The sequence below is a fragment of the Scyliorhinus torazame genome, chromosome 18, assembly GCF_047496885.1.
Source record: "Scyliorhinus torazame isolate Kashiwa2021f chromosome 18, sScyTor2.1, whole genome shotgun sequence".
Classification (NCBI taxonomy): domain Eukaryota; kingdom Metazoa; phylum Chordata; class Chondrichthyes; order Carcharhiniformes; family Scyliorhinidae; genus Scyliorhinus; species Scyliorhinus torazame.
The window spans coordinates 19,967,417-19,994,479 of NC_092724.1; the positions used below are offsets into that span (position 1 = coordinate 19,967,417).

The 27,063-nt window shown below is 52.4% G+C and overlaps 1 protein-coding gene and 1 long non-coding RNA gene across 3 annotated transcripts in view; one reads left to right on the top strand and one right to left on the bottom strand.

Annotated features, from left to right (window-relative positions):
• Positions 1 to 4,689, top strand: part of LOC140395011 (uncharacterized) — a 67,187-nt gene extending 62,498 nt beyond the window's left edge. For both annotated transcript variants that reach the window (XM_072482322.1, XM_072482323.1), the window contains exons 6-7: positions 639 to 755; positions 2,854 to 4,689. In XM_072482322.1, the coding sequence (XP_072338423.1) occupies positions 639 to 753 (115 nt within the window). In that variant the 3' untranslated portion in view covers positions 754 to 755; positions 2,854 to 4,689. The remainder of the gene's footprint in view (positions 1 to 638; positions 756 to 2,853) is intronic.
• Positions 1 to 26,124, bottom strand: part of LOC140395013 (uncharacterized) — a 30,975-nt gene extending 4,851 nt beyond the window's left edge. The window contains exon 1 of the long non-coding RNA XR_011936094.1: positions 25,776 to 26,124. This is a non-coding gene — a long non-coding RNA (uncharacterized lncRNA). The remainder of the gene's footprint in view (positions 1 to 25,775) is intronic.
• Between the last annotated feature and the right edge of the window lie 939 nt (positions 26,125 to 27,063).

Here is a 27,063-nt window from a genome sequence, read left to right on the forward strand (position 1 = left end):
GCTGCCTCACAGCGTTAGGGACCCGGATTCAATTCCGGCCTTAGGTGACTGTGTGGAGTTTGCACGTTCTTCCCGTGTAAACGTGGGTTTCCTCCGACTGCTCCGGTTTCCTGCCACAGTCCAAAGATGTGCAGGTTAGGTGAATTGGCCATGTTAAATTACCCATTAGTGTCCAAGGGTTAGGTGGGGTTACGGTGATAGGGAGTGGGAGTGGACTCTTTCAGAGGGTTGGTGCTAACTCGATGGGTCGAATGGCCTCCTTCTGCACTGCAGGTATCACATGAGTCTATGTGCTCAAGTTCTGGAGTGGGGCTGAACTCTTTCTGACCCAGAAGTGAGCTTGTTACACACAGGAATCTGAAGAAATGATTGGCGAGCCTCAGAATCAGGCTTACATAGTGAGGAGGGGTGAATATTCTGGAGATTCTTTTCATTCCCGTTGGCCAAGAGGGTCCGGTTCAGCAGAGCTCCTTCTGCAGCAAGATAAAAATGAGGATAAAATTCACGATCAGGTGGACAGTACATGGGCTATCAGTGGATTGGGTTGATGGACTAATGCCATCTTCGTTTCTGTGCTTCACATTCCTATCATTCTTAATATTGGAATTAATTCCGATTTTATCTTAATTCCCTTACAGGTACGATTGTGGTCATAAACCCTGTCCCAAACAAGAAGATTACACCTGGTTCATCATTTTGATCTGTATTTTCTGCTTTTGCTTGGGGTTGTGCATATGCTATACGTGCAGTTAATTGTAAGTTGAGTCAAAGAAGAAGTAGCGACGGATTAATACCCAATAATGTAGTGGTATTGTCACTGGATTAGTAATCCAGAGACCCAGAGTAATGCTCTGGGAACCTCATTCGAAACTCACCACGGCAGATGTTGAAACTTGAATTCAATTTAAAAATCTCGAATTGAGAGTCTAATGATGGCCATGAAACCATTGTCAACTGCAACTGTAAAAACCCATCTGGTTCACCAATGCCCTTTAGGTAAGGCCGTCCTTACCTGGTCTGGCCCACATGTGACTCTAGATCCACAGCAATGTGGTTGACTCGTAACTGCCCTTCAGTTCAAGACCAATTAGGGAGGCCAGCAAATGGGCACATCCCATGAACAAATAAAGAAAGGAATGGGGTTAGGGGAGGGGTTGTAATATAAGGGTCTGGCATATATGTGATTAATGTGGGACTGAGTACAGTACCACCCAAGGCACATGACGCAGACCCAGGATCAGTATTGGTGTCGAGTGGAGACAGGAATGGATCTAAGCAGGGGCAGCGCGGTGGCGCAGTGGTTAGCACTGCGGCCTGACGGCGACGAGGTCCCAGGTTCGCTCCCGCTCTGGGTCACTGTCCGTGTGGAGTTTGCACATTCTCCCCGCGTTGGCGTGGGTTTTGCCCCTACAACCCAAAAACGTGCAAGCTAGGTGGATTGGCCACACTAAATTGCCCCTTAATTGGAAAAAATGAATTGGGTACTCTAAATTTAAAAAAAAAAAGGAATGGACCTAAGCATGGAGGTAGCTCACAGTCTTTATAGTACATGTGTACATAGATCTAGTAGTTAATAATGACATCCAGTTAACCTACTTCTTTAGTGAGAGTGAATAACTGAGGGAGATGGTGCTGGGAAAATTGTTGGGATTGAAGGCGGATAAATCCCCAGGGCCGGATAATCTGCATCCCAGAGTGCTTAAGGAAGTGGCTCTGGAAATAGTGGATGCATTGGTGGTCATCTTCCAGGATTCTGGAACAGTCTCTGCAGATTGGAGGGTAGCTAATGTTACTCCAATATTCAAAAAGGGAGGTAGAGAGAAAGCTGGGAATTATAGACCAGTACGCCTAACATTGGTAGTGGGGAAAATTCTTGAATCTATTATCAAAGACTTTATAGTGGAACATTTAGAAAGCAGTGGCAGGATCAGTCAGTGTCAGCATGGATTTATGAAGGGGAAATCATGCTTGACAAATCTATTGGAATTCTTTGAAGATGTAACCAGTACAGATGACAAGGGGGAACCAGTTGATGTGGTATATTTGGACTTTCAGTTTGACTCAGTCCCACAGAAGAGATTACTGTGCAAGATTAAAGCGCATTGGATTGGGAGAAGTGTATTGAGGTGGATAGAAAACTGGCTGCCAGAGAGGAAACAAAGAGTAGGAATTAATGGGTCCTTTTCAAATTGGCAGGCAGTAACTAGTGGAGTACCACAGGGATCGGTGCTGGGATCCCAATTATTCACAATATATAGTAATGATTTGGATGAGGGCACAAAATGTAATGGCTCAAAGTTTGCAGATGATACCAAGCTGGGTGGGAGGGTGAACTGTGACAAGATGCAGAGATCCTACAGCATGATCTGGACAGGATGGGCGAGTGGGCAAATCAATGGCAGATGCAGCATAATTTTGATAAGTGTGAGGTTATTCACTTTGGAAGCAAAAACAGGAAGGCAGATTACTACCCGAATGATTGTAAATTTGGAGAGGGGAGTGTGCAGCGGGACCTTGGTGGCCTTGTGCACCAGTTGCTGAAGGTAAGCTTGCAGGTGTAGCAGGTGGTAAAGAAGGCTAATAGCGGGCAGCACGGTGGTGCAGTGGTTAGCACTGCTGCCTTGCGCTGCTGAGGTCCCAGGTTTGATCCCGGCCCTGGGTCACTGTCCATCCCCACAACCCAAAGATGTGCAGGGTAAGTGGATTGGTAAGTGGATTGGCCAGGCTAAATTGCCCCTTAATTGGGTGCTCTAAATTTATTTTTTAAAAGATGGGGCGAGGGCAGCAGAAGGGGTTTGGTGGGTTGAACTTGGGGAAAGGTAATAACATGTTTGAAAACTTTTCCTTGTGCAGGGTTCTTCCAAAGACCTGAGATGAAGTGCGGTCCTCAATGTGCAGAGATGAAACAAGCTCCCCTGTGCAAAGTGGCTAATGGTGATCAGAGGAAGGAACATTGGGCGCAATTCTCCGAATAAATCTCTAGGTGTGGTCTCCAGCGGGAAACGAGATGTGATTCCCGTTTGGTAGTTCGGCACAATCCAGATCACAATCCACCCGCACTGAAGCTTTTCTGGAGGTCGGGGTGGTATCTCACCAAAGCCCAGATTCTCATTTCATTGCAACTTGTCACTCCTAACTGTGTCGCTCGTGTCTTCATATTAACCAACTGAAGGCTTCCTCTGGAAGAAGTGTGGTTGGGTTTGCTGGACACTAAGACCTGTCGCCGAGTGTGGTTTCCAACCCACCTATTAAAGTAACAGTACTAAACAATTAGCCTGGCTTAGAGTTAATGTGGACACATCTGAGGCACAGAAAGTGATAAGGCTGGCCAGTACATCAGTCTTACTCCAAATCTGCCACCCTTTTCATCTCCATCTGCATTCTGTGAAACTTGTCAATGAACCAATGAATCTTCCAGTCCTCAAAACGGTGACGTTTCCTCACTTTCTGCCGTCCGGCCATCTGCTTAAGTTCCGCAGAGATTGAAAACTCCAGATTCACTCTCGCCTCAATATCTTCTTTTCTCCTACTCCTGAACCCTGAACCTTAACCCGTCATGTCCCAACAAAAGTATGGATTAATCATAGAATTTACAGTGCAGAAGGAGGCCATTTGGCCCATCGAGTCTGCACCGGCTCTTGGAAAGAGCGCCCCACTTAAGCCCACGCCTCCACCCTATCCCCGTAACTCCACCCAATCTTTTTTGGACACTAAGGGCAATTTATCATGGCCTGTCTACCTGCACACCTTTGGACTGTGGGAGGAAACCGGAGCACCCGGAGGAAACGGCACAGACACAGGGAGAACGTGCAGACTCCCTACAGACAGTGACCCAAGCCGGGAATCGAACCTGGGACCCTGGAGCTGTGAAGCAACTGTGCTAACCACTGTGCTACCGCGCCGCCCAAATGACACAGTGCAACTTATTGGTCAAAGCTTGCTGTAATGGCACGCGGGGGAATGACTGAGCTCACCTGTCTTTCGCTGTGAAGATTGGTGACCTGGATTAACAGCGAGTGTTTCAATTTGTAAATTTACATAAAGCTCCATTTCCTTGTCTCACAATTAAAGTGACAAGCAATGCCTCGTGGCGTAATTTTTCTTTTGCAAATAGGAGTCGAATAAGAGAACCAGAAAACTTCTTAGAAAAGGATTGTATTGAGTTTTGTTTCTGTAACAGCTTATATTGGATTTCCTCGTAAATTGGGTGCTGTTGTTATTCATTCCTCTCTGATGCAATATCAGATAGGACCAGGACAAGCTCACTCAGCCCATCAAGCCTGTTGCATATATTAACCGAGTGACCACATAGATTTCAGATAATTGATTAAAAAAAACAAAGGGGAAGATGAGACGAGTACTTGTTGTACAGCAAGTTGTGATCTGGATGGTGCTGCGTAAAAAGAAGCAAATTCAATAATAACTTTCAAAAGGGAATTGGATATACTTTTAAAAGGCAACACTGCGGAGATGCGGGAAAGAACCGGGGTGGGATTAATTGCACGGGCATTGAAGGGCTGAATGGCCTCTTTTTGGACTGAATGTTTCTATGATCATTTATACGACTCTGCAGACTTTCTCACATAAAATGTCAATGGGCCAATCATTGTTTTTTATATCTGTATTTTGTTTACTAAAACGGTTCTGTCCAGATTTGCAATAAAGTAAAACAATGTTTTTTTAAACTTGTATCGCGTGGATAGATATCTCCTGCTTTCACTTAACTCCACGTTAAACCGCAATCATCCTGCAAACCACAGTGATTGGAACAAAGGGCATAATGAGGACACAAGGGGCTGGCTCCACACAGGATAATATTCCAGCTCATTTATGCCAGCAAGTGATGGAAACTTGGCAGTCCATAACTCGGAGATCAATCCTTTTCCATGCTTGAGTTTCTGATTTAAACCATTAGTTGAGTGTGGGAGGGAATGAACCCTCATATAGATCATTGGGAATTCTTGTTTAGTTTCCAATCTTAACTCGCTCCGATCTATCGGTTATTCGATATCTAACCCTTTTGACTATCCCCTGATGAAATTGCATCCTGCAACTCCTTTAACAGAACGCAGTGCTGAATCCTCACTGACGTTATTGGTGAAATTGCCTTGCCTTCACGGAATAGGCCTAGCAATAGCTTGTGATGGGTGATGATAGAAAATATGGCAGCCATACACGTATTGACGGAATTCGTTTTCAGTCTGTGCATATTTCCTTTTGGCTGCAGCCAGCGACCGAGAGGCAAAACGATCGGACGGTCCCGGCCGTCACACATCCGATGGGACAGAACTGCCCCAATGCCACACAATGAAGCATCGCAGGTGGCATACAACAGATTCGAATGGGCAAAATGTGCAAACATCCCTGAAGAGGACAACCGGCATTTCACCTTTTTAAACGCTGCATCCGGGGCCTTGTCCCAAGCCCAAGGCTGGCGCATCTTCAAGAGTAAGTGGAGGGGGGAACGGTAATAAAATTTGGAATAAGTCACCCATAATAATTTACTCCTCCAAGAAATGAGCAAAGTCCTGTGGTGCCTCGAGGAGCAGGGGTCATTTTGTTTGCCCGTACTTTCTCTGCGACCGGGTGTAGGCCGCCTCGGTCCACCCAGTGTCTGCAGGGCTTGATGACAGCCGGTGGTCCTGCAGGGCGGGCTAGCTGATGGTGTCACTGGTGGGATATCCGCCCTGCGTGTGGCAGTGTGCCAGGATGGATGCGGATGGCCACGACGCATGCGTCCGTCAATCGAGGTGCGCCCCGCGGCTCGCCTGCCTCCTCTGCAGTGGGGCACCGCCTCAGATGGGTGCACGATCTTCTCCGCCCGATCGCGATTCCGGCGTTGGCCGACGGCGAATCCCGCCCCAGGTGCTGCGTCTCTCACACTTAAGGAAGATGGGACAGGAGTCGGACGTTCAGCAGCTGGGATTGTGGGATGAAAAGTGAAGCTTGGAGTTGAACCAAGTTCCTCAGCATTAACTAAATACACTGGATATAAAAGTGGAAACTTTAATTTCATATGGCTTCCCTCAAGCTCTGGTGATGCCAAGAGTCTTTGCCAATTCTCAGCTTTAATTGTTGTTTTCAGGCAAAGCCCCAATCAGTGCACGTCTGAGCAGCATGTGATTTCCAGGAACTTGGTGTTGACACTGAGAAGTTCACTGACGATGTCGAGAGACAGAAACGTGACTTTCACATTTCACTACAGGAAGAGCTGATATTCTTCAGACAGTCATATTGAACATTACTTGGTTGTTGACACTTCCCCACTGCCGTCTAAAAGTTAACACATCCAGCCCCTGGGTCACTAGGACAATGCTGACAGCTTTTGTGGCCTGGATCACAAGGCACCCATGCTCAGTCTTTATCCTGTTCTGCCTTGTCCTGGTGGCGTTCAACATGCCATCCCTGTCTCCAGACCAAGGTCACCGCGGAATGCTGAATGCGCCGTTCGACGGGGATGACCGATTGCTTTGGAGGCAAAACGCAGATCTGCACGAAGGTCTGAGGGTTTGGAAGGAAAAGGTGGAGCGTCTGGAGTCTGAGCTTTCGAAGAACAATCGCATCCACGAGGCGAAGAAGCATGAGGAGCTGGTGAGTTACCCGGCCCTTGTCAATGAGGGGCGAGGACTTGAGTTTAACTGGAGGCGCTTGGTGGATGCAGAATGAGGCATGAGGGAAGAGAAAGATTGATTTGTATTTTGACAGCACCATTGTTTCAAAGCGCGGTCACAGCCGATTAATCGGAGTCACTGTTACAACATTGGTAACAGGGCAGCCAATTTGTGCACAAAATCACACAAACAGCAGCATGACAAAGCCAAGGAGACCAGTTTTTGTGATTGACTGAACAGTCTGCCTGCTTTTATTACAAATGCTGGTCTCTGTACCCAAGAGGATCTTCAGGCCTTTGGTTTAACATAATTCCCCTCCGTAAAGCCGGTCATGGACCTCATTAGTGAACACGAAAGGTATTTATTGCTAAGAACAGTTTAGCATCCTGCAGGCGGCACCTACATGTCTAACAGAGCACCACCCCCCGGGGTTACTCTCCACTCTTGAGTCCCAGTTGGTCCGCCAGCCGGGTGAATCTTTCCTGCTGTGTTGCCCTTCAAGGGACTATCACCGCATCCTCTGACCGTTCTGCACCCCCGCGGCACTGGAGAGCCAGTCAATATTTGTTGTGTGAACGGCCGGCATTGCGGCATGAGCCTTCTGATTCAGGTGAAGAGCCTGGACAACTCCTCACATTGTCATCAGATTTAATGAGAGTCCAAGAAATTCCAGCAGACTGACCTGTTCAGTGCAATAATGAGGGAGTGCTGCACTGTCAGAGGGTCAGTACTGAGGGAGTGCTGCACTGTCAGAGGGTCAGTACTGAGGGAGTGCTGCACTGTCAGAGGGTCAGTACTGAGGGAGTGCTGCACTGTCAGAAGGTCAGTACTGAGGGAGTGCTGCACTGTCAGAGGGTCAGTACTGAGGGAGCGCTGCACTGTCAGAAGGTCAGTACTGAGGGAGTGCTGCACTGTCAGAGGGTCAGTACTGAGGGAGTGCTGCACTGTCAGAGGATCAGTACTGAGGGAACGCTACAGTGTCAGAGGGTCAGTACTGAGGGAGCGCTGCACTGTCAGAGGGTCAGTACTGAGGGAGTGTTGCACTGTCAGAGGGTCAGTACTGAGGGAGTGCTGCACTGTCAGAGGGTCAGTACTGAGGGAGTGCTGCACTGTCAGAGGGTCAGTACTGAGGGAGTGCTTCACTGTCAGAGGGTCAGTACTGAGGGAGTGCTTCACTGTCAGAGGGTCAGTACTGAGGGAGCGCTGCACTGTCAGAGGGTCAGTACTGAGGGAGTGCTGCACTGTCAGAGGGTCAGTACTGAAGGAGTGCTGCACTGTCAGATGGTCAGTACTGAGGGAGCGCTGCACTGTCAGAGGCTCAGAACTGAAGGAGTGCTGCACTGTCAGATGGTCAGTACTGAGGGAGTGCTTCACTGTCAGAAGGTCAGTACTGAGGGAGTGCTTCACTGTCAGAGGGTCAGTTCTGAGGGAGCGCTGCACTGTCAGAGGGTCAGTACTGAAGGAGTGCAGCACTGTCAGAGGGTCAGTATTGAGAGAGTGCTGCACTGTCAGAGGATCAGTATTGAGAGAGTGCTGCACTGTCAGAGGGTCAGTACTGAGGGAGTGCTGCGCTATCACAGGGTCAGTACTGAGGGAGTGCTGCACTGTCACAGGGTCAGTACTGAGGGAGTGCTGCACTGTCAGAGGGTCAGTACTGAGGGAGTGCTGCACTGTCAGAGGGTCAGTACTGAGAGGGTGCTGCACTGTCAGAAGGTCAGTACTGAGGGAGTGCTGCACTGTCAGAGGGTCAGTACTGAGAGGGTGCTGCACTGTCAGAAGGTCAGTACTGAGTGAGTGCTGCACTGTCAGAGGGTCAGTACTGAGGGAGTGCTGCACTGTCAGAGGGTCAGTACTGAGGGAGTGCTGCACTGTCAGAGGGTCAGTACTGAGGGAGTGCTTCACTGTCAGAGGGTCAGTACTGAGGGAGAGCTGCACTGTCAGAGGGTCAGTACTGAGGGAGTGCTGCACTGTCAGAGGGTCAGTACTGAGAGGGTGCTGCACTGTCAGAGGGTCAGTACTGAGGGAGTGCTGCACTGTCAGAGGGTCAGTACTGAGGGAGTGCTGCACTGTCAGAGGGTCAGTACTGAGGGAGTGCTGCACTGTCAGAGGGTCAGTACTGAGGGAGTGCTGCACTGTCAGCGGGTCAGTACTGAGGGAGTGCTGCACTGTCAGAGGGTCAGTACTGAGGGAGTGCTTCACTGTCAGAGGGTCAGTACTGAGGGAGTGCTTCACTGTCAGAGGGTCAGTACTGAGGGAGCGCTGCACTGTCAGAGGGTCAGTACTGAGGGAGTGCTGCACTGTCAGAGGGTCAGTACTGAGGGAGTGCTGCACTGTCAGAGGATCAGTACTGAGGGAGTGCTGCACTGTCAGAGGGTCAGTACTGAGAGGGTGCTGCACTGTCAGAAGGTCAGTACTGAGGGAGTGCTGCACTGTCAGAGGGTCAGTACTGAGGGAGTGCTGCACTGTCAGAGGATCAGTACTGAGGGAACGCTACAGTGTCAGAGGGTCAGTACTGAGGGAGCGCTGCACTGTCAGAGGGTCAGTACTGAGGGAGTGCTGCACTGTCAGAGGGTCAGTACTGAGGGAGTGCTGCACTGTCAGAGGGTCAGTACTGAGGGAGTGCTTCACTGTCAGAGGGTCAGTACTGAGGGAGTGCTTCACTGTCAGAGGGTCAGTACTGAGGGAGCGCTGCACTGTCAGAGGGTCAGTACTGAGGGAGTGCTGCACTGTCAGAGGGTCAGTACTGAAGGAGTGCTGCACTGTCAGATGGTCAGTACTGAGGGAGCGCTGCACTGTCAGAGGGTCAGTACTGAAGAAGTGCTGCACTGTCAGATGGTCAGTACTGAGGGAGTGCTTCACTGTCAGAAGGTCAGTACTGAGGGAGTGCTGCACTGTCAGAGGGTCAGTTCTGAGGGAGCGCTGCACTGTCAGAGGGTCAGTACTGAAGGAGTGCAGCACTGTCAGAGGGTCAGTATTGAGAGAGTGCTGCACTGTCAGAGGATCAGTATTGAGAGAGTGCTGCACTGTCAGAGGGTCAGTCCTGAGGGAGTGCTGCGCTATCACAGGGTCAGTACTGAGGGAGTGCTGCACTGTCACAGGGTCAGTACTGAGGGAGTGCTGCACTGTCAGAGGGTCAGTACTGAGGGAGTGCTGCACTGTCAGAGGGTCAGTACTGAGGGAGTGCTGCACTGTCACAGGGTCAGTACTGAGGGAGTGCTGCACTGTCACAGGGTCAGTACTGAGGGAGTGCTGCACTGTCACAGGGTCAGTACTGAGGGAGTGCTGCACTGTCACAGGGTCAGTACTGAGGGAGTGCTGCACTGTCGGAGGTGATGTGTTGGGTGCTCTGGATCCGTGGAACACATATAGGTCACCAACACTTAAAATGGTGCAACACTATTTTATTAAGTCAGAAGCTGTTTAACATACTTTCACTGTGGGTTAACACGATATTAGATTGAACTAAAGACCTATGCCTTGTCCTAACCAGTCTATGCACTCAGCACATGGCGAAGATCTGTGCTGCAGGCTGTGAGCTCTGTCCTACTAGGAAGCTGCAGCTCGAATGAGCAGGAACTCTGATGCTCCCTGTCTTTCTAGTGCATGTGCTCTAACTGGTGATTGGCTGCGGTATTGTGTGCGTTGATTGGTCCCGCTGTGTGTCCATCAGTGTGTGTGTATCTGCACCATGATATACTGCTGTATATTATGACATCCCCCCTTTTATAAGGTCAGGTTCAGGGCTCGGGCGGTCTGGAGGAACCTTTCAAGGTTCGCGTCATGGTCCTGCTGATCATGGCCGCCGATGGTGACATTGTCCGCGTACGTAGTACATTGTCCGCAAGCCGTACTGGTCCACCATTTGGTCCATCGCCCTCTGGAAGACGGAGACCCCATTTGTGACACCGAAGGGGATCCTGAGGAAGTGGAAGAGTCGGCCGGCTGCTTCGAACGCAGTATAGGGGCGGTCTTTCGGTCGGATAGGGGGCTGGTGGTAGGCGGATTCGAGATCGAAAGTGGAAAATATTGAGCGATCCGATTGACCATTTCTGCTATGCGAGGAAGGGGGTACACATCGAGCAGCGTGAAGCGGTTTATGGTCTGGCTATAGTCCACGACCATCCGTTTCTTTTCCCCGGACCGTACTACACCACTTCTGCAGGTTCCAGGGGCTGTTGCTAGCCTCGATGACCCCCTCTCCCAGTAAACTCTGGACCTCATGACTTGATAAAAGTCATGTCTTGGGCACTGTACCGCCGGCTCCTGGTGGGCTTGCAGTCGGGAGTGAGGTTCGCGAAGAGAGAGGGGGGTGCGACTTCCAGTGTCGTAAGGCTGCATACAGTGAGGGGGGGCAAGGGTCTGCCGAACTTCAGTGTCAGGCTTCGGTGGTTGCATTGGAAATTCAGCCCGAGCAGCAGAGGGGTGCAGAGGTGAGGGAGGATATAAAGTTGAAACGAGCGTATTCGGCGCCCTGGATCGAGAGGTCCGCAATACAATACCCCTTGATTTGGACCGAGTGGGACCCAGATGCGAGGGCTATGGTTTGGGATGCGGGATGAGTGCGCAAGGAGCAGCGCCTTACCGTTTCTGGGTGGATAAAGCTCTCCGTGCTCCCGGAGTCAAAGAGGCAGGGACGTGTCCGGTCGGTGCGCATCCGCGTTGTGAGGCCTGCGGGCCTGTGAGCCTGATTTTCGGGCCTGATGATCTTTTTGTTTCTGGGGCTTGGGTCTGGCCAGGCAGACCCTCGTGATATGCCCCTTCTTCCCGCAGATGGCGGAGCGGGCTTGGCAACGTGGACGTGGGTGCTGGCCCTGCCCACAGAAATAGCACGGTGTGCCCCCGGTCTGAGCGGATCGCCACGCAGCGCAGGCCCATAGCGTGGCCGAGTCTGGGGAAGTACGAAGGGGGCTCGCAGGGACCGCGGGGTACGGGCCTAGATTGTGGCGGGCTACTTCCAGCGAGATTGTGGCGAGCGTTACCGTGTCCTGGAGGTCTTTTGCTCCATTTTCGAGGAGTCGCTGCCAGATATAGGTCGAATGGATGCCGGACACGAAAGCATCTCGGATGTGCAGGTTCATATGGACTTCCCCCGTCACATCCTGATGATTGCAGTTCCTGGCGAGTCAATGAGCTATTCCACAAATTCGTCTAGCGTTTCCCCAGAGCGCTGCCGGCAGGTCGAGAGCAGATGCCGGGCATGTACCTCGTTTATGGGTTTGACGAACCGCTTGCGTAGGATCTCGACCTCCTCGTCGTAAGTAGTCGCCTTCTCGATCATGGCGGTGATTCTGTGACTCACCCGGGCATCGAGTATGCGCAGCTTGCGTGGCGCTAGGATGGGAGTCTCCGAGGAGTTCAGGTAGGCCTCGAAGCAGCGAGGCCAGTACTTTAAAATTTATTTTGCCTCCGGTGTCCGTGCTTCCAGGTTGAGCTTCTCTGGCTTGAGCCCTGCGTCCATCCTAACGTAGTTCAGCTTATTAAATTGTAGTACCCTCAATAACGACGCAAGAGAGTAGAACGGTAAAGAAGGCTTTAATAAGCTGAGAACTAGCCTGATGCCGAGACTGGTGCTAACTGGGTGCCGCCTACAGAGCGGCCCCTTATATACGACTCCCTGGTGGGCGGAGCCGGAGGCGGAGTCCCCCAGGGTTCCAAGCCCGGTCTTAAAGGGAACATCACCTTACATTATTATAAGGGTACAGTAACACAGTAAACATAAATCACACCCCCAGAAGAGATTAGACAAGTCCATCATCTGTCGACCCCTGAGCTGTCGCAGCCCCCCGAGCAGGATGCCTCAGGGCTGGGTGCGAGCGAGACCCCCGAGGGCCCGTTCCGCCCTGTGCCATTTTGCACCCCAGAGGCGTTCCTTTTTACAACGCCGGAGGGCTGTGACGGCTCCCTGACCTCAGGGTCATTGGGTGGTGGTTGCCTCCCCTCTCCATCCTAGCCTCCGACGCCGGCAGTCCCCGTCTCCACCCCGGAGCTTATTCCGGAACTGTTCCCGGGTCTATCCGGTGACCCGGCATCGCAAGAGGAGGGGGGGGGTTTCAACCGCCACCGCCCTCTGGCCTGATACAATTAGAGGAGTGTGCGAGGAACCCGTCTGTCGACGATCCGGGTGGTGGGATCGAGGCAGACCCAGGGCTGGTTGGTGGGACCGTGCCGTCTGCCACACTCAATGTGGCGGAGGACTTGGTCCCAGACTGCGACTGCCCGGAGGAGGACGGTTGCTCGGTGGGGGCACAGGGGATGAGTTTGGGTCCATCAGAAGGGTGGACTCCCTCGTAGCCGACACCAAGTCGCCCCGAGGGGAACTCCGGGATTTTCTGCGTGTAAACCGCGGTCGCCGAAACCGAGCGCAGCTAGCCGCCAATCGGTGTTCGGACTTGGCGCTGCTCATCCGGTCTTACCGTGCCTGCGTTAAAGAGACGGGAGACACAGACACCTCTGAGTAGCGCTGGCAGAAATCTTTCCTCGCCGGATTCCTGAGGGAGCGGGGCCCGCGCTCCTCTGCTCCTTCTGAGCACTGAACGGTGAAGGTAGCACTTTACCGCTGACACGGAGGTGACCATAGCCAGCCTCAACATTAACGGCAGCAGGGACGCGCTCCGCAGGTTCCAGAACTTCTCGGTCCTCCGGGACGGGAAGTATGCGCCGTGCTTCCTGCAAGAAACCCACATCGCTCCGGGAGACAAAGCCACACGGCGCCTGGAGTGGCGAGGGGGGGGGGTCTACATGAGTCACCTAACCTCATGTTTAGGTGGGGTGGCTATCTTGTTGTCCCCACATTTTCAGCCGGAGATCTTGGGGGTCAAGGAGCCAGTGCCAGGCCGGTGGCTGCACTTGACAGTGCGCGAGGGGGTCGAGGTACTTCACTTTGTGAATGTCCATGCTCCCCAGGCTGGCCAGCAGCAGACGACTTTCTTCGAACAAGTGTCCACTCATCTTGGCACCATCGCCGCGGGCGAGTGCATCGTCCTGGGGGGGGATTTTAATTGCACCCCTCCTTGAGGCTATGGTGGGACGTGGGCAAGACTCACATGCGTACCTTCTGTCAGGGGTATTCGAAGGGGTCGACAAAGAGGCGGAAATCCAAGGTCGAGGAGTTGGAAAAGGAGGTGCTCGACCTGGAGTCACGTCTCGGTCAGCCCAATGAAGACCCGGCCCTGCGGCTGGCATACAGAGAGAAGAACGGTGCACTGCGGGACCCGCAACTTGTCGGGTCCCGGGGCGCGTATGTGAGGTCGCGGATCCAGATCCTTACGGGCATGGACCGCGGCTCCCCCTTCTTCTACTTGCTGGAAAAAAGGTGCGGGGTCCGTCAGCAGCTCGTTACGCTGCTGGCCGACGGCGGGTCCCTCGTCTCGGGTCCGGAGGAGGTTCGGGCCCATAGAATTTACAGTGAAGAAGGAGGCCATTCAGCCCATCGAGTCTGCACCGGCCCTTACAAAGAGCACCCTACTCAAGCCCACCCTATCCCCGTAACCCAGTAACCTCCACTTAACCTTTCTGAACACGAAGGGCAATTTATCATGGCCAATCCACCTAACCTGCACATCTTTGGACTGTGAGAGGAAACCGGAGTACCCGGGGGAAACCCACGCACACACGGGGAGGATGTGCAGACTCCGCGCAGACAGTGACCCAGCCGGGAATCGAACCTGGGACCCTGGAGCTGTGAAGCAATTGTACTAACCACTGTGCTACCGTGCTGGCGAAGCTTCTACGGTGCTCTCTTCTCTTCGGATCCGTCCAGCGAGGATGCTTGCAGGGTTTTGGGGGAGGACCTGCTGCAGGTCGGCCTGGAGGGCGCCGGTGGACTTGATACCCCTATAAGCCTGGGGGAGCTGACCGGCGCCCTCGACAGCCAGTCCAGGGGCAAAACCCCAGGGCTGGACGGGCTGACTGTGGAGTTCTTCAGGGCGTACTGGGACGTCCTGTGGAGTGACTATGCGGGAGTCCTGGGGGGAAAGTATCGCAACCGGAGAGATGCCCCTCTCATGGCGCAGAGCCACCATTACCTTGCTGCCAAAGAGGGGGGACCTCCGCCACCTTAAAAACTGGCGTCTGGTCTCCCTCCTCCGCACGAATTACAAGATTTTTGCCAAGGCAATGAGTTTGCACCTTGGCACCGCGCTGGACCACATGATCCACCCTGACCAGTCCTACACGGTCCCGGGCCGCACAATCCATGACAACATTCACCTGGTCCGGGACCTGGTCCATCAATCCCAGAGGACTGGTGTGTCGAGCGCCTTCCTGTCCCTTGATCAGGAGAAGGCGTTTGACAGGGTGGATCACGAATATTTATTCGGGACACTGCAAGCATTCGGGTTCGGGACGCAATTTGTCGTCCGGATCCGACTTCTGTGCACTGCCGCAGAGGGTCTCGTTAAGCTTGACGGGTCTCTGACGGCGCCCCTTCACTTTGAGAGAGGAGTCCGTCAGGGCTGCCCTTTGCTGGCCAACTTTATTCTATTTGCGTGGAGCCTTTCCTGCGGAGGAGGCTGTCGGGACTGCTTCTGCGTGGGCCGGGCATTGGGGTGGTCCTTACGGCTTATGTTAATGACGTGCTCCTCGTGTTCACTGACCCCGCTAACCTGCGGAGGATGCGAGAGTGCCGGGCTGTGTACTCCGACGCGTCCTCTGCCAGGATCAACTGAGCCAAACATTACGGACTCCTGGTCAGTCCGTGGCAGACGGACCCCCTCCCAGAGGAGCTCAGGCCTTTCACCTGGAGCAGGATCAGCCTCCTCTATTTGGGAGTCCATCTTTGCCCGGCTGAGGAATCCTGGCCGGCTATCTGGCAGGAGCTGGAGACCAAGGTCGCCGCTCACTTGAGACGCTGGACAGGACTACTCCGAGTGCTGTCTTACAGGGGTCGAGTTCTCGTCATAAACCAGCTGATAGCCTCCATGTCGTGGTACCGACTAGTCACTTTGACCCCTCCCCCTGACTTTGTCAAAAAGATCCAGAGAATGCTGGTGGAGTTCTTCTGGGACTAGAGATTGCACTGGGTCGCTGCTGAAGTTCTGTGTCTCCCGCTTCGGAGAGGGCCAGGCGCTGGTGAGCCTTTGCACTCTGGTGGCGACCTTCCGCCTTCAGACCCTGCAACGATACCTTTACGTTGTGTCCCTCCACGATGGTGTGCCCTGGCGACGCATTTCTTCCGCCAGATGCATGGCCTGAATTATGACGTGCAGCTCCTGTTCATAGATCTGTGGGTCTTCGTTACCCTCTGCAGGCGCTGCCCGTCTTTTGCCAGGACCTGCTCAAAGTCTGGAACATGGTCGCTTCACGCCGCAGCTCCCCCCCCCCCCCCCCCCCCCCCCCCCGGCCAGGAGTGGTGGCTGTCGTCAGGGAGCCGCTGCTCAGGAATCCGCACCTCCCCCAATACCATTTCGAGTGGCTGGCTGTGCTAGGCAATGCAACATGTAAAAGCGCTACATTTCCTGGGCTCAGGGTGTCACCACTTATACTTTCTTTACGCAAAAGAGCCTATGGAGACCGATTTAACCCTGTAATTACCTCGCTACAATTTAATGGCCTAATTACAAAAGGTGTGATTTATGTGACTGTCCACCCAAGGCAGGTCACTGACGTCATCGAACACCTACAGTGCAGAAGGAGGTCATTCGGCCCATCAAGTCTGCATTGTCTATCTGATTGAGCACCCTACCCAGGCCCACTTCCCCGCCCTGTCCCGATAACCCCAGTTAACCTTCACATGTTTAGACACTAAGGGGCAATTTATCATTTTTCTTTTCAAAATTTAGAGTACCCAATTCATTTTTTCCAATTAAGGGGCAATTTAGCGTGGTCAATCCACCTACCCTGCACATAGAATTTCATAGAATTTATAGTGCAGAAGGAGGGCATTCGGCCCATCGAGTCTGTACCAGCTCTTGGAAAGAGCACCCCTCCCAAGCCCACACCTCCACCCTATCCCCATAACCCAGTAATCCCACCCAACACTAAGGGCAATTTTGGACACTAAGGGTAATTTATCATGGCCAATCCACCTAACCTGCACATCTTTGGACTGTGGGAGGAAACCGGAGCACCCGGAGGAAACCCACGCACACACGGGGAGAAAGTGCAGACTCCGCACAGACATCTTTGGGTTGTGGGGGCGAAACCCACGCAAACACGGGGAGAATGTGCAAACTCCAGATAGGCAGTGGCCCAGAGCTGGGATCGAACCTGGGACCTCGTCGCCGTGTGGCAGCAGTGCTAACCACTGCGCCGCGGTGCTGCCCGAGGGGCAATTTATCATGGCCAATCCACCTAAAATGCAGATCTTTGAACTGTGGGAGGAAACCTGAGCACCCGGAGGAAACGCACGCAGACACGGGGAGAACTTGCAGACTCCGCACAGTCACCCGAGGCCGGAATTGAACCCGGATCCCTGGCGCTGTAAAGCATTTGTATGCAGACTTGAGGGTATGGGAAGAAGGCAGTGAGAGGAGGCAGCGGTATTGTTACTGGCCTCGTGATCAAGAGACCCTGGGAACGATCTGGGGACCTGGGTTCAGATCCCACCAGGTCAGATAGAAATCTGGCAATAAAATTTTAATGATGACCATCACAGAATCCCTACAGGGCAGAAGCATGCCATTCGGCCCATTGAATCTGTACTGAGCCTCCCAAAGAGCACTCTACCGAAGCTCACTCCCCCCATCCCATCACCGCAACCTAACCTGCACATCTTTCTGCATACAGTAAGGGGCAATATAGCATGGCCAATCCACCCAACCTGCATATCTTTGGACTGTGAGAGGAAACCGGAGCATCCGGAGGAAACCCACGCAGACACGGGGAGAAAGTGGAAACTCCACACAGTCACCCAAGGTCAGAATCAAACCAGGATCTCTGGTGCTGTCAGGCAGCAGTGCTAACCACTGTGTCACCGTGAAAACATTGTTCATTGTCTTAAAAATCCATCTGGTTCACTCACACAAGGATGGAAATCTGCTATCCTTACCTGGCCTACTTGTGGCTCCAGTTCCACAGCAATGTAGTTGACTCTCAAAGAACCTGTGATGGGCAATAAATGCTGGCCAAGATCCCGGAAATGAATTTAACAAAAGATTGAGGGATATAGAGGAAAGGTGAGAGGTGGGATTGAGGGATTTGGGAAGTGTGGGGGATACCATTCGGTAGGTCTTAATGAAGTCTTTGCCATCTTAAGTAGTTTAACTATATATTAATCAATTACAAAAACTACTTAATAACAATAATCTTTATTAGTGTCACAAGTAGGCTTACGTTAACACTGCAATGAGGTTATTGTGAAAATCCCCTAGTCGCACTAAGCACTGTGCGACCGTGCTGGTCATTACACTAAATAATCAAAGCTAGGAGCTGCCTCAATACTCTGTCCAACAATTGTCTGGGGGTGACCAAAATCTGAGCTGGTTTGAACCATGTGACTTCCAATAAATGTGTGTGTGTGGGTGTTGGGGAGGGGGGGGGGGGGCAGGAAATGTTGAGGTATCTGATGGTGGAAATGACGCAATTGTGTGCTGAATTGAAATATTGCAACAGGAGGACTGAGATAGGTGCTGAGCTGCCAGTGCAGAGTTGGCTGCAGTAAGTGCCCGGGTACAGCAGACATAAGATGAAGTTGAGTGACTATCCAGGATCCTGCCCCTCTGCTTTAAAATGGTCGAGTTTGCTGCTGTTCTCAGTTGCGGTGACTTTTGCATGTTCAGTTATTTTAATAAAGCACTTCAATCATCCAGCGAAACAGTTGGGAGCGTGCCGGGAACAACTGACAAACAATACCCTGTTGCCGAGTGATCCAACAGAGTCCTCATTGATGGGCTGTCAGAATCAATTGGTGAGTAGCAAAAACATCAAGAATTCAGAGTGTTAAGCAACCTTTGGCACGTCTGAGACTGTGGAAGCATTTATCAAGCAGTGACACGGGGCGGCACGGTAGCATAGTGGTTAACACAGCTCCAGGGTCCCAGGTTCGATTCCCGGCTGCGGTTCCTGGCTGTGCGGAGTCTGCACATTCTCCCCGTGTCTGCGTGAGTTTCCTCCGGTTGCTCCAGTTTCCTCCCACAGTCCAAAGATGTGCAGGTTAGGTGGGGTTACTGGGTTCCCGGGATAGAGTGGAGGTGTGGGCTCGGGTAGGGTGCTCTTTCCAATGACCGGTGCAGATTCGAGGGGCTGAATGACCTCCTTGTGCACTGTAAATTCTATGATTCTATGACATATGTGACTGAAATAAAGTACTGTAGCTCTTCTTTGGAGATGCGTTATTAAGTGGTTATTTTAAACGGGACTTTCTGTGGGTTATTTGAGTTCAAAATCCAACCAGGCACTTCGAGAATTTGAGTTCCGTTTAGTTAAAAGAAATCTGAAAATAAAAAGATCAGGAAACGTGATCAGGAAGCTGTCGGACTGTGAAACCAGTTCATGTCCCTTCGGAAGTGAGGGGGGGGGGGGGGGGGGGGGGGGACTAGCCTTTATTTCCTGGTCTGGGTTTATATGGGACCTGCACTCCCCTCAGATGTCCTCTGAAGATGCTTAACGAGATACTCTGCTGTACAAATCAACATCCTGGTAATCTTTATTGGTGTCACAAGTAGGCTTACATTAACACTGCAATGAAGTTACTGGGGAAAAGGGGGTTACCATGAACCAGAAACTTAACCGAACCACCAGCCACACTATTACTGTGGCTCAGAAAGCAGGTCAGAGGCGAGAGGTTCACTTCTGACACTCCGTTGCTGGGTCAAAGCTTCCTCTCCACCAGCACTGTGTTGTTACCCCTACACCACAGGACGGCAGTGGTTCAAGGCGGCTGCACACAGCCAGATTCTCAGGGGGGCATCATCCAATAGGGAAACACATGGGCGGCATGGTAGCACAGTGGTTATGTCATGAGAATGTCGCTTTAAGAAATGTTTGGCTGCTCATGTTACTGCAGTGATGTCAGAGTGTGGGTGGAGCTGAGCTCTGGTTCTGCTTTTTAGTTTCACTTTGAGAAAAGCTTGGTTGTGTCTGTCTTTTTGGTTTAGTTTTTGAGTGAGTTGCAGCTGAAGTCAGCCAAAGCAGCTGTACTGTTGAGCTCTCTGCCATGAAGGACTATCTCTTAATCATTTGGTGAATTCAGAATTATAAATGTTTTCAGTAGTGAATGTAAACCCTGATGTGCTTCTGTTTAAAGGTTTGTTAAGTCTTCTGGGTGTTAAAAGGACAGCATACAGATTATTCAGTCTTGTATCTTTGGAGGGGTGTATTTGATTTACTGGTTGCTAAGATGATCACTGTTTGTTTTAGAAAGGTTAGCTTGAGTTCATAGAATAAACATTGTTTTACTTTAAAAAAATACTTTTCTGCTGTACCACACCTGTAGAGTGGGCCGTAGGCTCCCCACACCACAATCTATTAAAAGTTGTGGGTCAGGTGAACTCCATGATACACTTTGGGGTTCTCTAAACCCTGGCCCATAACAGTTAGCACTGTTGCTTCACAGGGCCAGGGTCCCAGGTACGATTCCTGGCATGGATCACTGTCTGTGCAGAGTCTGCACATTCTCCCTGTGCCTGCGTAGTGCTCCGGTTTCCTTCCACAAGTCCCAAAAGACGTGCTTGATCGGTGAATTGGACATTCTAAATTCGCCCTCCGTGTACACGAACAGGCGCCGGAATGTGGCGACGAGGGGATTTTCACAGTTACTTCATTGCAGGGTTAATGTAAACCTACTTGTGACAATAATAAAGATTATATAAATCTCCATGGAGGCTGTTTGACAATAGTGCCATTCTGATCAACAAAATGCTGGAAAGCCCCAGGTTTATTCCCTCAGTTAGTGCTCACTCTACTCATCTCAGCCTCCATCAAGACTAAGGCAGCACAATCATTGGACAGCACGGGGCTAGAATTTGGGGAGAGCGTGTTTTTGAAAAAAACTTGATTTTCTATGAGATTGAGAGTCCACTTTAATTACTGAGTGCCCTGTGATATCTCTGGGACCGGCGAATGTTTGGTTAATCAGTTGGAAATCAGTTAAAGCATGAGGTTTGGTGGGCAGTACGTGGCACAGTGGTTAGCACTGCTACCTCACGGCGCCGAGGCCCCAGGTTCGATCCCGGCTCTGGGTCACTGTCCGTGTGGAGTCTGCACATTCACCCTGTGTTTTTGTGGGCTCCGCCCCCACAACCCGAAGATGTGCTGGGTAGTTGGATTGGCTACACTAAAGTGCCCCTTAATTGGAAAAAATGAATTGGGCACTTGTGGTAAACCACTGTTAGTGTGGTAACCTGCTACTGTATTACATGTAATGTGGTAAACCACTGCCCGATCGCTCCGCCTCCCCTCGGGCTCGGTATAAAGGTAGCCGACCTCCAGCCCTGTCCCAGTTCGGGATCAGAGGCCAGGAGGCTTTCTGTTTAGCTTATTAAAGCCTCAGTTTCATTCACTAATCAATTTAATAAGCTAAACTTTTAAGATTAATTCATCGCTCAAGCCTGATCGCCTGGAACTGGACCCACAAGCAGCCGACGCCACTGCAACATTCGAGCACTGGCTAAGCTGCTTCGTAGTTTACCTCGGATCCTCCACCGACGACGTCACCGACCTCCAGAAGCAGCAAATACTCAACGCACGGGTGAGCCCGCAAGTTTTTCTTCTTGTCAGAGACGCCCCTTGTATTCGGAGGCAATAATGCTGCTGAAGGGACAGTACGTGAAGACAGTAAACGAGGTGTACGCCAGGCACCGCCTTGCCACGAGGCGACAACGCCCCGGAGAATCACAAGCCGAATTCCTGCGTGCCTTGTGGAAGTGTGCTTGCCAGGCGGTATCGGCTGCCCAGCACACGGAGCTGCTGATCAGGGTATTAAGTCCAATTACATCCGCCAATGCTTGCTAGAAGGGGGTCCGCTCGGCCTACCTGAGACAGTGCAGCTCTCAAACTCCCTGGAAGTGGCTTTCCAGAACATGGAGGCCTACACCTCCGACCACTCGGCACCCTTGTGGACGTCGTGAGCGCCGCCATCACGCGACTCGAGTGCAGCGCAAGCCTGTGCCGTGCAGCAGCCCGCCAACGCCGGAAGCCCCAAATGCTACTTTTGCGGCCAGGGTAAGCACCCCAGACAACGCTGCCCTGCACGGAACGCGACTTGCAACGGGTGTGGGAGGAAGGGCCACTTCGCCAAAGTCTGCCAAGCCCGACCAATCCCTAAAACTCCTAGGCCCAGCATTGCTGCCTACTGTTCTCGGGACCTCCCCCATCTGCCGCGCCACCCGCCATGTGCAACTCGTGGGGGCTGCCATCTCCGCTGCCACCCGCCATGTGCGACCCGTGGGGGCTGCCATCTCCGCTGCCACCCGCCACGTGCGACTCGTGGGGGCTGCCATCTCCGCTGCCACCCGCCATGTGCGACCCGTGGGGGCCGCCATCTTTGCCGCCATCTTGTACTCCCATCTGCCACGCACAACCCATGGGGGCCACCATCCTTGACACCACCTCCGATGCCAACAGCCACACGTGACCAATGGGGGCCGCCATCTTGGAACTGCTCCGCCGCCTCCCGGGACCCCTGATCACCCGGTTGTACCTCCGACCAGCCCACCCACCACCTTCCGAAGCTCGCCTCCATCACACTCGACCAATCTCGACCCCATCAACTCACGAGATCCACGATGACCGTCCGGATCAACGGGCACAAGACGGCCTGCCTCTTCGACTCCGGGAGCACAGACAGCTTTATCCACCCAGATACGGTAAGGCGCTGCTCCCTCCCAATTTTACCCACGACCCAGAAAATCTCCCTGGCTTCCGGATCGCATTCCGTAGCAATCCGGGGGTACTGTGTCGCGACTTTTTCAGTACAGGGCGTAGAGTACACTAACTTTAAGCTCTGCGTCCTCCCCCATCTCTGCGCCGCCCTATTACTGGGGCTCGACTTCAAGTGCCACCTCCAAAACCTTACCTTAAAATTCGGTGGACCCCTGTCCCCCCTCACCGTCTGTAGCCTCGTGACCCTTAAGGTCGCCCCACCCTCGCTCTTCGCTAACCTCATCCCGGACTGTAAGCCCATCACCACTAGGAGCAGACGATACAGTGCCCGGGACAGGGCCTTTATCTGGTCGGAGGTCCAGCGACTCCTATGAGAGGGGATCATTGAGGCCAGTACCAGCCCCTGGAGAGTCCAAGTGCTGGTCGTCAAGACTGGGGAGAAGCACCGGATGGTCATCGACGACAGTCAGACGATCAACCGGTACACGCAGCTCGATGCGTACCCCCTCCCCCGCATATCTGACACGGTCAATCAGATTGCGCAGTATTGAGTCTTCTCCACAGTCGATTTGAAGTCCGCGTACCACCAGCTCCCTATCCGCCAGGAGGACCGCCAATACACTGCCTTCGAGGCAGATGGCCGCCTCTATCACTTCCTCAGAGGCCCCTTCGGCGTCACCAATGGGGTCTCGGTCTTCCAGCGAGAAATGGACCGATTGGTTGACCAGTACGGGCTGCGGGCCACGTTCCCATACCTAGATAATGTCACCGTCTGCGGCCTTGACCAGCAGGACCATGACGCCAACCTCCAAAAATTCCTCAACAACACTAAGTTCCTTAACCTCACATACATTTTCCGCCATCCTCGGCTACGTTGTAGAAAACGGAGTCCTAGGGCCTGATCCCGACCGCATGCGCCCCCTCCTGGAACTACCCCTCCCCCACTGCCCCAAGGCCCTGAAGAGATGCATGGGGTTCTTCTCGTATTATGTCCAGTGGGTCCCCAATTATGCGGACAAGGCCCGTCCGCTTATTAAATCTATCGTTTTTCCCCTGACGGCTGAGGCCCGCCTGGTCTTCAACCGCATCAAGGCAGATATTGCCAAAGCCGCGATGCACGCTGTGGACAAGTCCATTCCGTTCCAGGTGGGGAGCGATGCGTCTGACTTTGCCCTGGCCGCTACCCTCAACCAGGTGGGCAGGCTCATGGCTTTCTTCTCCCATACCCTCCTTACCTCCGAAATTCGGCACTCCTCCATCGAAAAGGAAGCCCAAGCCATTGTAGAAGCTGTGTGAAATTGGAGGCATTATCTGGCCGGCAGGCGATTCACTCTCCTCACTGACCGACGGTCGGTTGCCTTCATGTTTAACAATACACAGCGCGGCAAAATTAAGAACGACAAGATTCTGAGGTGGAGGATCGAACTATCCATCTACAACTATGAGATCTCGTACCGACCTGCGAAACTCAAATGAGCCCCCAGATGCCCTATCCCGTGGTACATGTGCCAGTGCACAAGTAGACCGACTTCGGGCCCTCCACAATGACCTCTGTCACTCAGGGGTCACCCGTTTTTTTCATTTTATAAAGGCTCGCAACCTGCCTTACTCCATTGAGGGGGTCAGGACCATAACCAGGGACTGCCAGGTCTGCGCAGAGTGCAAACCGCACTTCTATCGGCCCGACAGAGCGTACCTGGTTAAAAACCTCCCGCCCCTTTGAACGCCTCAGCGTCGACTTCAAAGGCCCCTTCCCTCCACTGACCATAACGTGTACTTCCTCAACGTTGTTGATGAGTACTCACGCTTCCCCTTTGCCATCCCGTGCCCTGACATGACCTCTGCCACCGTCATCAAGGCCCTGCACAGTCTCTTCGCCTTGTTCGGTTTCCCCACCGACATCCATAGCGATCGGGGTTCCTCCTTCATGAGCGACAAGTTGCGTCAGCTCCTGCTTAGCAAGGGCATCGCCTCAAGCAGGACGATCAGCTACAACCCCCGGGGAAACGGACAGGTAGAGAGTCCTTCTGGCTCTATGGTCGAGGGGTCTCCCAGTGCCCCGCTGGCAGGAGGTTCTTCCCAAGGCACTCCACTCCATCCGGTCGCTCCCGTGCACTGCCACCAACGAGACCCCTCACGAACATATGTTTGCCTTCCCCAGGAATTCCACCTCAGGGGTCTCGCTCCCTTCCTGGCTGACAGTCCCAGGGCCCGTCCTCCTCCGGAAGCATGCGAGGAGTCATAAATCGGATCCCCTCGTCGAGAAGGTCCTGCTCCTCCATGCCAACCCACAATATGCCTACGTGGCACATCATGACTGGCGGCTGGGCGTTCGTGTCACATGGAGCCAATGTCTGGATGCCCGGTCGGATTTGGTCAAATGTTCGGTGGCTGACTACAGAGACTGCTGCTCCTGTACCCGACCCCATCCGTGTGGGGTGCCCGTTCACCCGAAGTCTGACATGGATCCTCGCGGTGCCACTTTGCAGTGCGACTGCTGGTACGAGTGGTTTTCCTCATCCAAATAGTGTGCTCGATCACGGGGAAGGCGGTCGAAGGAGCTGGGGTGGGCCCTCTTGGGATCATCTGTCGCCTCAGTCTCAGCGGCCTGTTGCTGGCCCGTATCCGTCGTCCGGGTCTTCTCGATCATGGGAGACTGCTCGACAGCCCTCTAGGCCTCTTCGGTGGCGATCTGCATCCCTATGGTAATCATCCCTAGGTCAGGGGCCCTTCTCTTCAGACCTTGGAAAGGGTGCCGGGCGCTCATTCGAGCAGCCTACGTTCAGGACCACCATGCCTATGAGCTCCTGGACTCCCTGTTCAGCGTTTCATGGGAGATGGCTATGTCTTTTTTTTAAAATGATACTTTAATCCAAACACACTTCAACGTGGCAACACCGCAACAACACCACACAATACACACAGATTGTACATTTTTCCCCTTTTATCCCCTGAGAGATGGCTATCTCAATCGTCTGTTGCAAATTCAAGTGAATTTCCGCTGGGAGCTTAGTTACGGTGCTGCGTCGCAGATCCCCCCCAAAACCAAATGGTCTCTCAGTGTTTTGTTCAATATCGTCCCGAACTCGCAGAACTCAGCAAGTTTTCGTAGGCGGGCCAGAAAGTCGGTAATGGATTCTTCCTGACTCTGGGGAGCTGTGTGAAATCGGGAACGGCGGACAATTATCAGTGACTTGGGGTTAAAATGTTCCCGGACTAAGGCTACTAAGGCGGCGAAAGATCAGGTATCTGGTGCATCAGGATAGGTCAGATTTGTAATGATACTGTAAGTGATGTCTTCACAAACCGTGGGCAGGGTTACCGTTTGCCGTTCACTGCCGATTATAACGTTTGTTCTAAAGCGGTATTGCATTCGCTCAATGTACTGCCCCCAATCATCGGTACCTGCATCAAATTGCTCCAATTTTCCAATGTGAAGCTGGTTGAAGAGCAGCCTCCTGAGGCCAATGGAAAGAGGTTTGAGTTCACAGCACTTGGCGCCGACAGCAGCTCGACTTGATCCTCGTCGCCAGTGTAGAACCCGCACAGAGTGATCCCAGGACAGGATGCCGTTGCCGGAGAAGTTTGCACTCTGTGGAGGTCACGGGGAACCGATGGTCCACAGGCCGTGACCCCTGGGAGGGTTGTAACACTCACCCATCACCTCCCTACCTTCCTGACACAGAGTAGCCTCAAACTCTCCAGACACCACATCCTCATTCCTCCTACTCTTCCATCCTAAACTCTTCAACTTGATCTTCATTTGATGTTCGCAGCTAAATCAGGGATTAAATACATGGTTAACAGATGCGGCCTGTTGGCAATATCATATGTATCATTGTGTTTTATTCAGTATAAGTACGAATGTTTGAGCAGCAGCAACACAGAGCAACATCATTACCATTTGGCCATTGTTAGAGGCACATTCCCCATGTTTGGATTGGATTTGTTTATTGTCACGTGTATCGAGGTGCAGCGAAAAGTATTTTTCTGCGAGCAACTCAAACAGATCATTTAGTACATGAAAATAAAAGAAAATAAAAAGAAAATACATAAAAGTGCAACACAAGGCCCACAATGCAAATAAATAGACACCGGCATCGGGTGAAGCATACAGGAGTGTAGTATTAATCAGGCCAGTTCATAAGGGGGTGTAGTTACACCCTCGTCATGCCTCAGGTACTCTGTGTTAGGCAATGCAACATATAAAAGCTCTTCATTTCCACTTATACTTTCTTTAAACAGAAGAGCCTATGGAGACCGTTTTACCCCATTTAATTTGATTGGCCTAATTACAAAAGGTGTGATTTATCTGACTGTCCACCCAGGTCACGTCACAGATGTCATAGAACCCCTACAGTGCAGAAGGAGGCCATTCAGCCCATCGGGCCTGCACCGTCTATCTGAAAAAGCACTCTATCTAGGCCCACTTTCCCGCCCTGTCCCGGTAACCCCAGTTAATCTTCACATCTTTAGACAAAGGGGCAATTTAGCATGGCCAATCCACCTAACCTGCACATCTTTGGACTGTGGGAGGAAACCGGAGCACCCAGAGGAAATCCACGCAGACACGGGGAGAATGTGCAAGCTCCACACAGTCACCCGAGGCCGGAATTGAACCCGTGTCCCTGGCGCTGTGAGGCAGCAGTGCTAACTGTGCCACCGTGCCCCCTTAGGGCTAATTAGGAAACTC